General features: G+C 60.0%; 1 protein-coding gene across 4 annotated transcripts in view; it reads left to right on the top strand.

Annotated features, from left to right (window-relative positions):
• MAPK8IP3 (mitogen-activated protein kinase 8 interacting protein 3) overlaps positions 1-15,113 on the top strand; it is a 48,476-nt gene that overhangs the window by 31,488 nt on the left and 1,875 nt on the right. Inside the window, exons 9-30 of one of the 4 annotated variants that reach the window (XM_007181706.3) lie at positions 4,402-4,413; positions 5,319-5,336; positions 6,617-6,674; positions 6,970-7,122; positions 8,066-8,147; positions 9,398-9,528; positions 9,995-10,051; positions 10,143-10,313; positions 10,849-10,975; positions 11,151-11,246; positions 11,334-11,492; positions 12,012-12,177; positions 12,432-12,614; positions 12,685-12,874; positions 12,988-13,107; positions 13,183-13,263; positions 13,346-13,413; positions 13,535-13,683; positions 14,065-14,236; positions 14,320-14,433; positions 14,628-14,666; positions 14,857-15,036. In XM_007181706.3, the coding sequence (XP_007181768.2) occupies positions 4,402-4,413; positions 5,319-5,336; positions 6,617-6,674; positions 6,970-7,122; positions 8,066-8,147; positions 9,398-9,528; positions 9,995-10,051; positions 10,143-10,313; positions 10,849-10,975; positions 11,151-11,246; positions 11,334-11,492; positions 12,012-12,177; positions 12,432-12,614; positions 12,685-12,874; positions 12,988-13,107; positions 13,183-13,263; positions 13,346-13,413; positions 13,535-13,683; positions 14,065-14,236; positions 14,320-14,433; positions 14,628-14,666; positions 14,857-15,036 (2,526 nt within the window). The remainder of the gene's footprint in view (positions 1-4,401; positions 4,414-5,318; positions 5,337-6,616; positions 6,675-6,969; positions 7,123-8,065; positions 8,148-9,397; positions 9,529-9,994; positions 10,052-10,142; positions 10,314-10,848; positions 10,976-11,150; positions 11,247-11,333; positions 11,493-12,011; positions 12,178-12,431; positions 12,615-12,684; positions 12,875-12,987; positions 13,108-13,182; positions 13,264-13,345; positions 13,414-13,534; positions 13,684-14,064; positions 14,237-14,319; positions 14,434-14,627; positions 14,667-14,856; positions 15,037-15,113) is intronic. The other 3 variants (XM_007181709.3, XM_007181707.3, XM_007181708.3) reach the window with 3 other exon arrangements.

The raw sequence follows: 15,113 nt of genomic DNA, 5'->3' as shown, positions 1-15,113 counted from the left end.
AAAAACTGTTAGTATTCAGAAAAAGTCTACTCATTAGGGACAGTCACTTTTAGTATTTTGACATCCTTCTCTTCTTTCAGATACTACCATATAAATTCAGTTTTTAGGCATTTGTTTATTTTTGGTAAAAGGATACATGCTGATAATAATATTAAAGTAATATCAGACATTGCCAAGAAGGTAGTAAAAACCAGAGGAGCCCCCAAGCCGTGATGAGTGACACCCTCCCAGGCGCCAGGGCCCCAGCATGCGCACCTGGGACGTGGGGTGGCAGCCTTTGGCCTTTTCTTCGTGGCTGATGTTAACATTTCCCTGAACCACTAAGATTCCTCTGCACGTTTTAACTTCCTTATCTTTGTGTGACTGTGAATTACCTAATCAATTCTAATTTTTGCGGTTTGAATACCACTGCCATAGCTACCTGCGGGCGTAGATCTTTCTAGATGTGGGAACCCCCTGGACAGGTGTGGACTCGTGGGGATGGGCTGTAGGTTGCTCCCCTGCATGTGCTCACACCAGCAGGGCCGGGCGTGGCCGGAAGGAGGCACCTGGGATCCAGGCTGTAACAGGTGGTCACTAGAGGGAGTGCCTTTCTGCCCGGGGAACCTTGGAGCCGCGCCGGGCCTGGGGTGCGGGCTCCTGCACTGGAGAGCTTACACAGCAGGGCACCACACTTTCTTGAGCTTTTGAGAACCTGATAAAAAGGTAAAAGGCAGCTCCCTAGGAAGACACACAGACATAGGATGTTTTGCATTTCCATGTCAGGGTCAGAGGCCCAGCTTCGCGTTCCCGCTCCTGGTGCGGAGCTCTGGAGGAGGTCTAAGGGGCGAAGCGGGGCCCCCGCACCTCGTACCTTTCTTCAGTCTCGTCATGTGACAAGATTCCAACACTCATCACAGGCCTTACGAGAAGAGCGACACCAGTGTTTTATATGCACAGCTACCGTTAATGCCTCACACTGCTAGTGTCTCCATTTCAAAGATGAAGAAACCGAGGTGAAGTGGCAGAGCCAGAACTTGAACTCAGGTCCCACCCAGGATGGCAGCCCTGCCTCCGACCACCGCTGTGCTTTTTTTAACAGCCTTATTGAGATGGAATTTCCACACCATACAATCCACCCACTTTCAGTGTACACCTCAGTGATTTTTAGCACGTTCGGATTTGTGCAGTCATCACCACATAGCTTTAGAACATTTTACACCGCCCCCCAAACGAAACCCGTACCCACTAGCAGTCGCTCCCCGCCACCACCCTGGCACTGCTGCTCTACTTCCTGTCTCTGCAGACTTGCCTGTTCTGGACATTTCGCGTCAGTGGCCTTTTCCATCTGGCTCCCTTCCTTTAGCATCATTCCTTTAAGGTTCATCCATGTTGGAGTGTGTCAGAGTTTCATTCCTTTTTATGGCTTAATAATGTTCCAATGTGGATAGACCACATTTCGTGTATCCATTCAGCCACTGATGGACATTTGGGTCATTTCACTTTTGACTGTTGTGACTGATGCTTCTGCTATACTTGTGATGCCTCGCATGGTTCTACGAGATCACCGGAGCTCACTGGCCTCCTCGCTACCTGGTGGCACTGGGTGGCCTGCCAGTCAGTCCGTCTCTTCGGCCATGTCTCCTGCCTTGCCCTGTGGCCCCAGGCTGCAGAGCTGTCCCCTCCCCTGCAGCGCCCACAGGTGCAGTGCTGATGGTGTGCGTGCTCACTCCATGTGACTGCCCCCCGCCCATCCCGGCACCCCCGGGGCTGGCAGATGCTCTAGCATGTGGCCACATCCTGTGGTTCAGGCAGCACCGTTCCGGACGCCAGAGTCTCCATAAAGCGTGATGGGAGAGAAAAGCAGAGAACTAGAAACCGCATACCAGTGAGTTTTACCTGGAGCCACATTGACTGAGTCAGTAGGTAGAGGTGGAGTCTGTTGCAGCAGGGTTCCTGAGAGGGAAATGATGTCTGATGTATCTCCTGAGGTCAGTTCCCTCGAACAGGAGTGCCTGACGTGAGAAGCTCTAACCAGTGCATCTGATGGGTCTGTTCTGAGGGACTGAAGTGAGAATCGTCTTCTCACCTGGTGGTGAGAACCCTGAGTGCCCAGGCACTTGCGCTGCAACGCTTGGCGGGCGGGGGCCCTCTCGGGCACCACTTAGTTTTGGTTGGAATGAGACCCCATTCTTGGGAGTGATGGGCCTTTGGGTGCCTTTCTGGAGCCTTCATCACGAGGGGCACAGGCAAGGCAGGCAGCCCTCAGGAGTTGAGGAGAGCCGAGAGCTCCTGTGATCTGTGGATGGAGCCCTGGAGTGCGGGGCCGGCCCTTTGTCCAGCACGGTGGAGGGATGAGCTGGGGTCTGCTCGAGTCCCCAGAGTCTGGCTCAGCTGGAGGAAGTGTCAGTGACAGGAGGCCTGGTCCCCCATCACCAGTTTCTGAAGACACCCAGATGATGGATTATTCAATATGTGTACTGGATTCGTTGACTAGCCACTTGGAAAAAAATGAGGTCTAATTCAACCTCACTCCGAACACAAAAATAATTTCAAGGTGGATTAAAGATCTAAACATAAAAATACAAGGATAACAACTGGAAGAGAGTATTGGAGAGTATTTTCATAATCTGGGCTTCTCTTCATTGCCAAAACCAAAGAATATATATGTGTGTGTGTGCGCATGTGTATATATATATGTACGTATGTGTATGTATATATATATATATATATATATATATATATATATATATGGTCTCCACCATTAACGTTAAAAGAAGTGAAGTACAATAGGAAACTTGCCTAGTGGTGCAGTGGTTAAGAATCTGCCTGCCAATGCAGGGGACACAGGTTCGAGCCCTGGTCTGGTAAGATCCCACATGCCGCAGAGCAACTGAGCCCGTGCGCCACAACTACTGAGCCTGCGCTCTAGAGCCCGCGAGCCACAATTACTGAGCCCATGTGCCACAACTACTGAAGCCCTTACGCATAGAGCCCGTGCTCCACAACAAGAGAAGCCACCGCAATGAGAAGTCCACACACCACAACAAAGAGTTGCCCCCGCTCGCCGCAACTAGAGATAGCCCGTGTGCAGCAATGAAGACCCAACACAGGCAAAAAATAATTAATTAATTAATTAATTAAAAAAATTTTTTTTAATAGGAAATGAGTAGAGGATAAAGCAGGACATTCACAGAAGAGACCCACAAACCTAACTAACTCTTTTTCCTCAAACGTTTGACAAAAATGAAGCGGGTACTGTCCACCTCGCTGATGGCAGGGTGCGGCCAGGCTGGACCTGGAGGGAGCGGCACCACCGCTCCTCAGATAGGGCCAAGGCACCCACAGGAGCCCGTGCGTGTGTCCTGGTGCCCACACACAAACGTGCAGGCCCGAAATGCCTGTCAAAGGAGCCAGTGCCCTAGGAAACAGTGGGACGTCTCCATATGGAAATACATCATTGAAGCTTTCAAGGTGATCGTGGATCCTTCATGTGGAAGGGGTCCCAGGATACCGTGTGAGGTGCAACGGAGGAAGTTGCCCAAGAGGATGGAGAGTGGTGGTCACGATTTTGTTTTTTAGAAACTGATGTCTGCCTAGAAAGATGTCTGAGAAGGAGAATATCAAACGTGAACAGCAGCTGCCTGGGAAGTAGAGATGAGAGGGGACACATCCACTTCTGAACTGCCTATCAAAATGATAAATCCACTTTATCATTTTAATTCCTTCCACAGATTCTGTAGTTTGCCATTTAAGTCAGGCGACTTTTTATACCATTTCTTTCTGCGTGAAATGAACCAAATAGAACAGTATAATTTCCTCAAGTCTTCAGCTGGGTAGCGGAGAGCAGTTTGGCACAAGCGGCACCCCCACCCCTCACATCTTGACTCAGTGATTCCCTCCCTGCACAGTAGGGCCTTGTCTTCTGGTTGCCCTTGACCTAAGGTCTTGCCCTTCCCCTAAGACCTGGGCTGGCCAGGGCCCCACCCCCACCCCCCACCGAGGCCAGGTCCTTGTCCGTGGCTCACTCACTCTGGGGGCGCCTGTGAGGCTGGACGCCCAGCACCCACCACACCACACCCACACACACGTTAGCTTTACAGGGGTCTGGCCCTCCTGATGGTGGTGGGAGTAGAGGGGCTAGCAGGCTTTAGATCCCCTCGCCTGCCCCAGGGCCCCCAGGACTGAGGAGCCTGCTGATCTGACCTCCCCTTTCCTTCAGGGTTCCTGCCTTGGATGCATTTGGCACCCACAGGCCTGGGGTCGTCTGCTCGTATGCTTTTGGGCCCTTCAACATGGAAATGGCTGATCATCGTCGCTTTTTCTTTAATAAGATTTTCTTCATTTTGTTGGTTTCAGTCACCAATTAACCTTTGTCACTTCCTTCCCCGTCTCTCTGTGCTTCGCTGGACACGGCCCCAGGGGAGTTCTCAGGTGTGTATCTCTGCTGTCTGTTTGCGGCCCCTCTTCCCCATGGTGGCATCCAGGTGGAGGGGGTGGCACCCTGAGACACCCCACTGCTGCTGCCCAGTCACCGCCAGCTGTGCAGCCTGTCCCCTCCCAATCCTGGTCCAGGCCACTAAGGCACATGTGCTTTTGCTCACCAGCCTACTGCTGCTCGGAAGCTTCTTTTGGTTTGCTCCACCAGCCCACTGACGGTGACCTTGACAATTGAGGGAGAGCTGCTGTGCCCTTGACCCCGGTCTCTCCTTGTAGGCCATTTCTTAGGGTTCTACAGAGCCGATAGAGGTGGAGGCTAGTTAACTGGACACAGAGTACAGGCTCAGCGCTGTGGCATCTCCCCTCTGTTGGGTACATTCTGGAAGTCAGGGGTCCTCTCCCCATGGGGCACATGGGCCAAGCTCCTGCTTTCCTGCTTTCAGCAGAGGCTCTGAGGTCCTACCCATCCCCGTGCTACCTCCCCACTATGTTCAAAGGCACCCGGGGCCTGGTCATAGCTCTCCCTCATTTGCAGAGACCTCTGTCCTTAGCCCCCACCCCCCACCCCACCACCCCACCACCCCACCACCCCACCACCCCACCACCCCACCACCCCACCACCCCAGGATTTTAGTGTAAGATGTCAGTTGTGTTGCCCTGACCCTCCACCTCACCACCCAGGGTAAACTTTCTGGAAGGAGTAGCTGGCCCCATCCCATCTCCCGCCCCTCCTGTCCCACTCCTGTGTCCACCCCTAACCCAGCGAGAAGTAGCCCTGAAGTCCCCCCGCCTGCTCATCACACGGGCTTAACGCGCTTCTTTTCTCTCCCCTCCTCTCTCCCTCTCCTTCCTCCCGCCCTGGTCGCCCATCTCCCGTGGGACTGGGACGGCGCCCATAGTGCGCGATGATTTTTTTGGTAAGGCCGAGGCCCTGTTTCAGTATGTGTTTCCCTGCTTCTGGCTTCCTCTGCCTCCCTGACGCCTTCTCATGCTTCATGAGCCATTTGCTTTGTTGAGCCCGGTAGGGCAGCCGTGGGGGCAGTGGTGTCCGTGGCTTCAGGGGTGGGGGTTGGGGGGCCTCCAGCAGGCGTGGTGAGCGGGCATCTGACTCCCTCAGAGCAGACCCTTGACGGGCTGAGGAGGGGACCCCCGCCTCTCTGAGCCCCCCCCCATTAGTTCAGGAAGGCCTGAGCCCAGTGCCTGCTGCATCCCATCTGAAGGGCAGGCAGGCCACGTTTGAGGCGAGGAGGTGAGAATAGAAACAGCCGGCAGAACCCTAAGCTGGGCACACTGTGTGCGTGGGTCATCTCGTCTCACAGTTGTGTTAGGCCATGGAGGAGGGAAGTGAACAAGAGGAACAGACCTTGGGCTTCGAGGCAGTCCTAAAGGATTAGATGCGGTGCTTTGCGGGTTTTGTGACACGCCTGCAGAGACCTCAGTCTGCGGGGCCCACTTTGGGGTCTGGCCATCCCCTCTGGGCACCAGCCCCCAGAGTGCTATCCTCACCTCCACTCCCACCTCTGGCTCCTGAAGGCCTGCTCCCAGCCTGGTGGAGGGCTGCACCTGCCATGGACCATCCCATCTCCTTGGCCAGGGCTCTCTGTCCCCATCACCACAGCTCCAACCTCCATTCTCCGAGGGGGCAGCTCTAAAAAGGGTCTGCTTCATGATGGCCTGGAAGTCACAGGGCTGGGGGAAGGCAGTGATACTGGGCCAGGGGTGGGCATCGATTGAGGAGGTTGCACAGAGGCCATAACGGTACCGTCCGGGCCCTGCTGGTACCCAGACTTCATGTTGGTAGAGAGCTGTGAGAGCCCATCACTGAGTTCCAGAATATAAGCCCAGGGCTGCTGCATCTATCGGGGTGGAGGAGACCTGCTCATTGCCCTCCAGAGGCCAGTCTGAGACCCCCACGGGGCTCGCATGCACCAGGTCCTTTCCTGACTGCGTTGCTTGGTGGAGAGCCTGCCTCAAGACCGGCAGAGGCCTCTCCTAGGGTCGCCCGGCCTCCCCAGGCAGGCGTCTTCCTGCAGATCGGGCCTCTGTTCCTTATCCCCTCACATCAGCCCTCCCGGGGGGGCCATCCTTCCAGGGGTGGGCCGCCCCCTGGCAGGACATCTGTTATTCTGAGGCAGGTGTAAGCATCAGGGTCTGGCTTCACCAGGCACATGTAATAACTCCGTACCTTTTGTTTCAGGAATGGGCAAGGAAGTGGGGAATCTGCTGCTGGAGAACTCACAGCTTCTAGAAACCAAGTAAGGATGCTCTTCCTCAGCACCACAGTTGCTGAGACAGCCCCCCACCAGGACCAGGGGCTCCTGTAACAACTGCGTCGGCCCAGCCTCAGGGCAGTCCCCAGGGAGGACCTGGACCCACTGGACTGAGCTCACCCCTCCTGGGGAGAGGATGGGGTGGTCACCTCCTCTCACCACTTTCAAGACCAGGATGTGTCTGCTCAGATACACCAGGGTGGGCAGACCCCTTTGAAACCCCATTACTTAACGTACACACCGGCTCACAAGGAGCTCCCCTCTTTCTGCCTTTTCAAAGAAACGCTCTGAACGTGGTGAAGAACGACCTCATTGCCAAGGTGGACCAGCTCTCGGGGGAGCAGGAGGTGCTGAAGGGGGACTTGGAAGCCGCGAGGCAGGCCAAACTTAGACTGGAGAACCGCATCAAAGACCTGGAGGAGGAGCTGAGGAGGTGAGCAGGGCTCCTTGAGGGGCGGGGCTCCCACGGAGGCTGGGCCGCCAGGCGTGGAGAGCGGGGTCAGGCCCCACCCAGGCCCCTCCAGTCCTCTCCGCAATCCCCTGGCATCTGCTCTCTAGCTAACCACACCCCCTGAGGTCATTCCTTCCCAAAGTGGCTCACTTTGCGTGCTCACTGCTCAGCCTCCTGCTCATCCCTGAGCTACCTCTCATATTCGACCCCATCCAGACCCAACTACTGTGTTGGCCACCCACCCCTCCCCTCTTGTCTCCACCATCCTCGGGGGAATAATCCCACATGAGGGACAGTGTCTTGTCTTGGGTGTCCTTTCTCTGGCGGCTGAGCGGGGCCTTCCAACTCCTCTCACACTATTACATTCGTTCAGGAGGAGGGAAGGGAGGATAATGGCCTCTGGCCACTACGGGTCCCCCGCACTCCCCTCTGCTCCCCAGCCCTCGATCAGTCGAGGTTGGGTCACAGAGCCTTGCTGGGAAGCTCTGGGGTGTCCTCCCCAGCACTCTGCACATCCCTGTGGCCTTTCTCTTCCAGCCTGATCCTCACCCCATTCTCCCAAAGTGGTGCCTTTGGCTCCAGACAGGAAAGGGGAGGTGTGAGGGGCGGGCCCTAGGCAGGTGGCGCCTGTGCCAGGTTTGTGGGACTGGGAGCCAGGTCTCCTCTGGCCCTGCCTGAAGCCAGCACTGCCCTTGCCTTCCCGTTAGCAATTGACCACCTGAATTGAGGTCCTGTTCCTTGGCTGGGCTTCAGGGCACGTGTGGGCAGGGGTGTGGAGCCACCCGTCCCCAAGGCACTGGCAGGAATGCTCAGGGCCTAGAACCTGAGGGGAGAGCCCTGAGTGCAGCTGAGAGGTGGGACACATCCTCTGGGCCAGTGCCCAGTGGGGCCCTCACCCTGCCCCGCTTCCTTCCTCATCCTGCAGAGTGAAGTCAGAGGCCATCATTGCCCACCGTGAACCCAAAGAAGAGGTGGAGGATGTAAGCAGCTATCTCTGTACAGAATTGGTATATTCCACTATTAACATGTGGGCATGGGGGGCGGGCAGTGTGGGCGGGCTTCCCGGGGATGTGCTAGTTCTTCTGGGTCTCTGGGTCCTCCTCACCGCTTCTGTGTGATGACTGCACCCAGCAGCAGCCCCCCCACCCCACTGCCCCGGTGACTTTGTGTGGTCAGAACCAGCCCCCTCTCTGCGGGATGCCTCCTCTCACCTAGGTCCTAGCAGATGTGGATTGCACTGTCACAAGTGGGGTCTCCCTGCTTACTGGCCCAGCTGCTGCCCCCCAGACAGAACAGTTTGAGTACCTGAGGCCCTCAGATGCCTCATCTGTCCTCACAAACCCCCGGAGATGCATGGAATGTTCTGAGGAAAGCCCTAGGGGTGGCTGTAAGGAAGGGTTTGTAGGGGTCTTTGCCCTTCCCAGGTCCTCTCCAGAATAGGGGCCCCAGCCCAGCGACCTGGCCGCCTTCCTTACAGAGAGAGCAGGCATGAGTCTTTTAAGCCAAGGTGAAGTTTGGACGCCGACCTCACCACTTATCCACTGTTATTTTGGGGGTTGTGGGATGCACGCAACAGGATGCCGATCCCATAGCAGGCACTTGGGAAACTGTAGCTGTTCACCTTGCCCAACCTGCGCAGCCCCTCACCTCCAAATACTCTAGGAAAGAAACAAAGCCGCAGGTGTATTAGGCAGCTGCGGCTCCCCAAGGCCCTCCCACTCGGGCATGGAGGGCACCCGATTGGTGCCTTGACCTCCTGATGGGGGGCCTGGGGCTGCCGATGCTCCTGTGAACTCCGAGTGCCGGTGGTGGGGGCACTAGGGGAGGGCAGCCCAGAGCAGGGCTGCGTAAGGAGACAGTCCTGCCAGGGACAGCAGATCCCATGCAGATCCGCCGGTACCTCAAGTGTCCAGCTCTGAGGCAGTGACCAGAGTCCTGCTCGCCAGACCTTCCCCAGAACCTTTCTTCCTGCTATGCCAGCGTGAGCCAGTCCCACCTGTTAGCATTGACCAGTGGCATTTGGGATTGCCAGGGTGTCTGGGAGCTTGTAGGAAAGCACACTGTGTGTGTTGTACCCCTCGAGTGTGTCATGTGACCTTCTGGAAAGAAGGGGGGGCCCTTTCGGAGTGGTGGCTCCTGTTCCTGTGCCCACCCCTCCCCACTGCGTTTGCCTGAAGCTCTGTGGGAAAGCGCCCTCGGGTGCGCCCACTCCCAGAGGCGGCCCCTCGCTGGCTGAGCAGCGGCACTCTCCCCGCAGGACAAGATCCCCATGGCGCAGCGCCGCCGCTTCACGCGTGTGGAGATGGCCCGCGTGCTCATGGAGCGCAACCAGTACAAGGAGCGGCTGATGGAGCTGCAGGAGGCCGTGCGGTGGACCGAGATGATCAGGTGGGCCTCCAGGCGCCTGGGGGCTCCGGAAGACACGCTCCCATCTCCGTCTGTGAGCTGTGGTCGCTCTAGGAGGTCCTGGGGATGGGATTGAGGCTGACCGCCCCCACATCTCCCTCTCTTCCGGGAGAATTAAGGGTGTCGGGTCCTCCCTGGTGGGAGCCTGCAGGGGGCCAGCAGAACTGGGCCTCTGGTGCAGCCCTGGCCTGGTCAGTGGATGTACCTGCTGGGCTAGAGAGATGCTGGGGTTTGTTGGGGCCAGTGCACCGGGGTCTCTCTAGGAAGTTACGGGTGACTCGCCTGGGAGCCCCTCTTGTCTGATGCTCCAGTCCGTGTGTCCATGGGGAGGGTCCCAAGCAAGGGAGGCAAGAGGGGCCCGGTGAGAGGGGGGCTTGGTTGGACTGGGTGGGGCCGAGTCAGGCTGGGCATGGCTGAGTGGGGCCTCTCCTCCTGCCCTCCCCTGTAGAGCATCCCGAGAGCATCCGTCTGTCCAGGAGAAGAAGAAGTCCACCATCTGGCAATTGTGAGTTGGGGGCACTGGGAGGGCACTGGCAGTGGCCGCTGGGGAGGTCTCCCCTCAGGCCACCCCTCACCCCCTATGCTTCGGCTGGCAGCTTCAGCCGCCTCTTCAGCTCCTCCTCAAGCCCCCCTCCGGCCAAGCGGTCCTACCCCTCCATGAACATCCATTACAAGTCACCCACCACGGCTGGCTTCAGTCAGCGCCGCAGCCACGCCATGTGCCAGATCTCCGCCGGCAGCCGGCCCCTGGAGTTCTTCCCAGATGAGTGAGTTTCCCAGGCCTGCCCTGCCCTTCCCCGCTGGCCTGCCCAGGGGGAGTCCCTGTGTCCCAGGGCCCCTCCCCTCCAGGCTCTGAAGCAGGACCGGTTTCCACCTTGCTGCTCTGGCGGCTGTGCTCAGGGGATGGGGTCCGTGGTGGGAAGGACACTGACCAGGCATCAGGGGTCACAACCTCTCCGTGCACACCGTGTGTACCCCTCCACCCCCGGTGGGAGCATTGGATGTCCCTCAGCAGAGGCTGCGCTCCCCCACAGTCCCTCCGCTTAGTCCCAGAGGCCTGCGCCTTGCTCCTCGGGTGACCCCCAGCAGGCAGCCCGCAGCCATTTCAGGTGCCACCAGGGCTGTGGGTCCCTGCCAGCTGGCCCAGGGCAGCGGCTGGATGTGGCCTCCAAGCCTAGAGCTGGGGAGAGCCCCCTGCCGTCAGATGGGCGCCCGGCAGGGACGGTCCAGGTCCAGGAGGGAGAGCTCCGGGGCGGCAGGCGTGCTCCCTGCAGATGCAGTAACCTGCCCTTCCTCCACCAGCGACTGCACGTCCTCTGCAAGGCGGGAGCAGAAGCGTGAGCAGTACCGCCAGGTGCGCGAGCACGTGCGCAATGACGACGGGCGGCTGCAGGCCTGTGGCTGGAGCCTACCAGCCAAGTACAAGCAGGTGCTGGGCGCAGGGCAGCGTGGGGGGCGCCGCAGGCGGGGAGCCCCGGGGGAGCCCCGTACGCACCCAGGGCCCCAAGTCCAAAACCTGGAGGACTGGGTAGTGGACTGCGGCCCCACACATGTGAGCCGGCCAGGCCTGGCACCCACAGCGCCCCTCTGCCTTGTTCCTGCAGCTGAGTCCCAATGGGGGTCAGGAGGACACCCGCATGAAGAACGTGCCCGTCCCCGTGTACTGCCGCCCTCTGGTGGAGAAGGACCCGACCATGAAGGTGAGCCCCGCGGAAGGCGCGAGGCTGGGAGAGGTCCCCCTGCCCCAGAAGCCCGTGAGGTCGGACCTCACGGCCCTCTCCTCCCAGCTGTGGTGTGCCGCGGGCGTCAACCTGAGCGGCTGGAAACTGAGTGAGGATGACCCCGGGAATGGAGTCAAGCCTGTGCCAGGCCGCGACCCTCTGACCTGCGACCGGGAAGTAGAAGGAGAGACCAAGAGCAACCACGCGTCCCCCGAGAAGAAGAAGGTCAGAGTGGCAGGCAGGGCCAGGGCCACCTTCTGCTTCTGCCATCCCGATGGCTCTGCTATAACTAGTCTGGGTGGGAGTGACAGAAACGGAGGACAGCTGGGGACAGTGGCGGGAGACTGGGGTGGCCCGGTCCCCAGCCGGTGGATGGGGCAGCAAGGAGGAGCGGAGGCTCAGGGCAGCCAGGCTGGAGCAGGTCTGTGCCTGCCCAGGAGCCGTGTGAGGGGCTTAGTGCCTGGAGGCTTCACTTTCTGTCCCGGCTCGATGTGGGGGCCAGTGACTTAACCACCGAGCGCTCAGCCTTCCTCTGAGGAAGGGAGGCCGTGAGTGCCACCACCTAGGCACAATGTGCAGTCCTGAGTTCTCACCATCCTGGCGACAAGGGAGGACATTCAGGTCCCCTAAGGCCACGGGTAAGGCTAGATCCTGAGAGATTCCAGGATCCCCCCCCACTCGCCCCCCATTGCTGCTACAGTAGTGAGCGCTCAGGCACCAGCCCGTCCCTGTGCTCGGAAACAGGCAAAGGAGCTCCCCGAGGCGGACGCCACCTCCAGCCGCGTGTGGATCCTCACCAGCACCCTGACCACCAGCAAAGTGGTGATCATTGATGCCAACCAGCCGGGCACCGTCGTGGACCAGTTCACCGTGTGCAATGCCCATGTCCTGTGCATCTCCAGCATCCCCGGTGAGTGCTGGGCCCCTGCTGCTGGCCGGGAGTCAATGCGGAGCGTCCAGGGAGGAGCTGTCTGAGCTCTCTGCTCAGTCCTGTTAATGATGCAGGAGGAGACCCTGTATGACACTCACCCGGTGACAAGGAGATGGGGTGGCATCACAAACAGCCCCTCCCCCCTGCACCCTCACTGGGACTGGAGGTCTGGGTAGGGTCCTGTCATGGGGGCTTCTCAGCGCGGGGTGACGGGGCTGTGACTCTCCCTCCAGCGGCCAGCGATGGCGACTACCCTCCGGGGGAGATCTTCCTGGACAGCGACGTGAACCCTGAGGACTCTAGTGCAGACGGCGTGCTGGCCGGCATCACCCTGGTGGGCTGTGCCACCCGCTGCAACGTGCCACGCAGCAACTGCTCCTCCCGTGGGGACACCCCAGTGCTGGACAAGGGCCAGGGTGAGTCCTGGGCCTGAGCCCGGGCGGCCATCTTCTCTCACCCAGCCAAGCTCACCCCTCCCTTCCACAGGGGAGGTGGCTGCTGTCGCCAATGGGAAGGTCAACCCATCTCAGTCCACGGAGGAGGCCACGGAGGCCATGGAGGTGCCAGACTCTGGGCCCAGTGAGGCAGAGGCAGCTGCGGTGCGGCCTGGGCCCCTCACAGAGCACGTCTTCACCGACCCGGCCCCTGCCCCACCCCCCAGCGCCCAGCCTGACAGGTGGGCTCTCTCAGGTTGGGGCAGCAGGGGAGGAGCGGGGGCGGGGGGTACTGGCAGAGGTGGGCAGGGACGGGCTTCCATGGGCTACCCTGGAGCTGCCATCCTCCCTGCAGTGAGAACGGGCTGGAGACGGACGTGAGCGGTGTGCAGCCTGAGCCGGAGCCCAGCGGGGACGCCATGGGGGCCAGCAGCAGTGCTGCACCCACCATGTGGCTGGGAGCCCAGAACGGCTGGTAGGCTGGACCTTGGGGGCCGGGGTGGAGAGGGTCCCCTGGGCGAGCCCCCACCCACCGTGCCTCCTCCCGCAGGCTCTACGTGCACTCGGCTGTGGCCAACTGGAAGAAGTGTCTGCACTCCATCAAGCTGAAGGACTCCGTGCTGAGCCTGGTGTGCGTGACCCCCGCCGGGGGCCGGGGTCGGGAGGGCCGAGGGCAGCCAGCCTGAGCCCGGCTCACCGCCTTCCCATTGCAGGCACGTGAAAGGGCGAGTGCTGGTGGCTCTGGCCGATGGGACCCTGGCCATTTTCCACCGAGGTGAAGGTGAGGCCTGGCACGGTGGGTGGGGGAGCAGCATCTGATGTCCAGGCAGGGCGTGAACCACCCGCACCGTGATCAGAGGCGGCCTGGCCAGGCCTGAGCAGGGGTCGTGGGCTCTCTACAGACAGCCAGTGGGACCTGAGCAACTATCACCTGATGGACCTGGGCCACCCGCACCACTCCATCCGCTGCATGGCCGTCGTGTATGACCGCGTCTGGTGCGGCTACAAGAACAAGGTGCATGTCATCCAGCCCAAGACGATGCAGATTGAGGCAAGTGCAGGCTGGGGCTTCCACACACCTAATGGACTCTGGTGGGGGCTTCGTGGGGTCAAAGGAAATGCACTTAGGGAAGCAACTGGTTCATCCAAGGTCATGGGCCAAAAAAGGGCAGCTGGGCTGTGAATGCCCGTCTTTCTGGAGCCCACCTGCTGCTTCTCCCTGAAACAAGCAGATCGGCGTCTGAATGGGCCCTCTGCACTTCCCTCGGGCACTGCTGTGGGGTGGGGCTGGGGTGCTGGGGCTCCTTCTGGGAGCCAGGACCCAAGGGAGCAAAGAGGCCCTAGAAAGGTGGCCATGAGCTGCTTCAGGGACTCTTGGCCATGGCAGCTTCAGGTCCCCCCACCCCGTTGACGGGCTGCCCTGACCCCACAGAAGTCGTTCGACGCCCACCCACGGCGGGAGAGCCAGGTACGGCAACTGGCGTGGATCGGCGACGGGGTGTGGGTGTCCATCCGCCTGGACTCCACGCTGCGGCTCTACCACGCCCACACCCACCAGCACCTGCAGGACGTGGATATCGAGCCCTACGTCAGCAAGATGCTGGGTGAGGGGCCACCCCAGCTGGGCATGTGGGGGCAGGAGGGTCCCCCGAGCCCGCCCCGCTGACCCGCCTCCCCCCACCCCCAGGGACAGGCAAGCTGGGCTTCTCCTTCGTGCGCATCACAGCCCTGCTCATCGCGGGCAACCGCCTCTGGGTGGGCACCGGCAACGGAGTTGTCATCTCCATCCCGCTGACTGAGAGTGAGTGACCCACAGACATCTGTAGAGATGGCCTGGCTGCCACTCACAGGCGCATGTCAGGGTCCCAGGGGCGGGCGCGCTCTGCCAGGACACAGGAGGACGCGGGCTGCCCTAGCCGCAGCCCTCCTCAGCCAGTCCCTCCTATGACCACTTCTCTCCTCTCTCTTCCATGCTCCGCCCCTCACCTCCCCCAGCTGTGGTCCTGCACCGAGGCCAGCTCCTGGGGCTCCGAGGTAAGTCCGGAGTGCCTGCCTCCTGCTCTCAGAAGGAAGTCCCCCACTGTGGACGCCCTGGGGGCTAAGGCTGGCCTTGCCCCTCGGACTGGCTCTGGCACCAGGCAGGCTCCACCCTCTGCCCTCGGCTGCTGGAAAACTGGTCCTCCCAGTCAGCAGGTTCAGCCCCTCCGGGCCCCTCTCTCTCCAGCCAACAAGACGTCCCCCACATCTGGGGAGGGGACCCGCCCAGGAGGCATCATCCACGTGTACGGAGACGACAGCAGTGACAAATCAGCCAGCAGCTTCATCCCTTACTGCTCCATGGCCCAGGCTCAGCTCTGCTTCCACGGGCACCGTGACGCTGTCAAATTCTTTGTCTCCGTGCCAGGTGAGGGGCCGGGCCCCACTCCCTGCAGGGCTGCAGCCGCGGCCTCCCTTCAGGAGCCTGTGTGGGGGGCTCCGGCT

This window comes from Balaenoptera acutorostrata, chromosome 15, assembly GCF_949987535.1.
Source record: "Balaenoptera acutorostrata chromosome 15, mBalAcu1.1, whole genome shotgun sequence".
Classification (NCBI taxonomy): Eukaryota; Metazoa; Chordata; class Mammalia; order Artiodactyla; family Balaenopteridae; genus Balaenoptera; species Balaenoptera acutorostrata.
The sequence above is the reverse complement of the archived record's forward strand: the minus strand, read 5'-3'. Positions and strand labels throughout refer to the sequence as shown.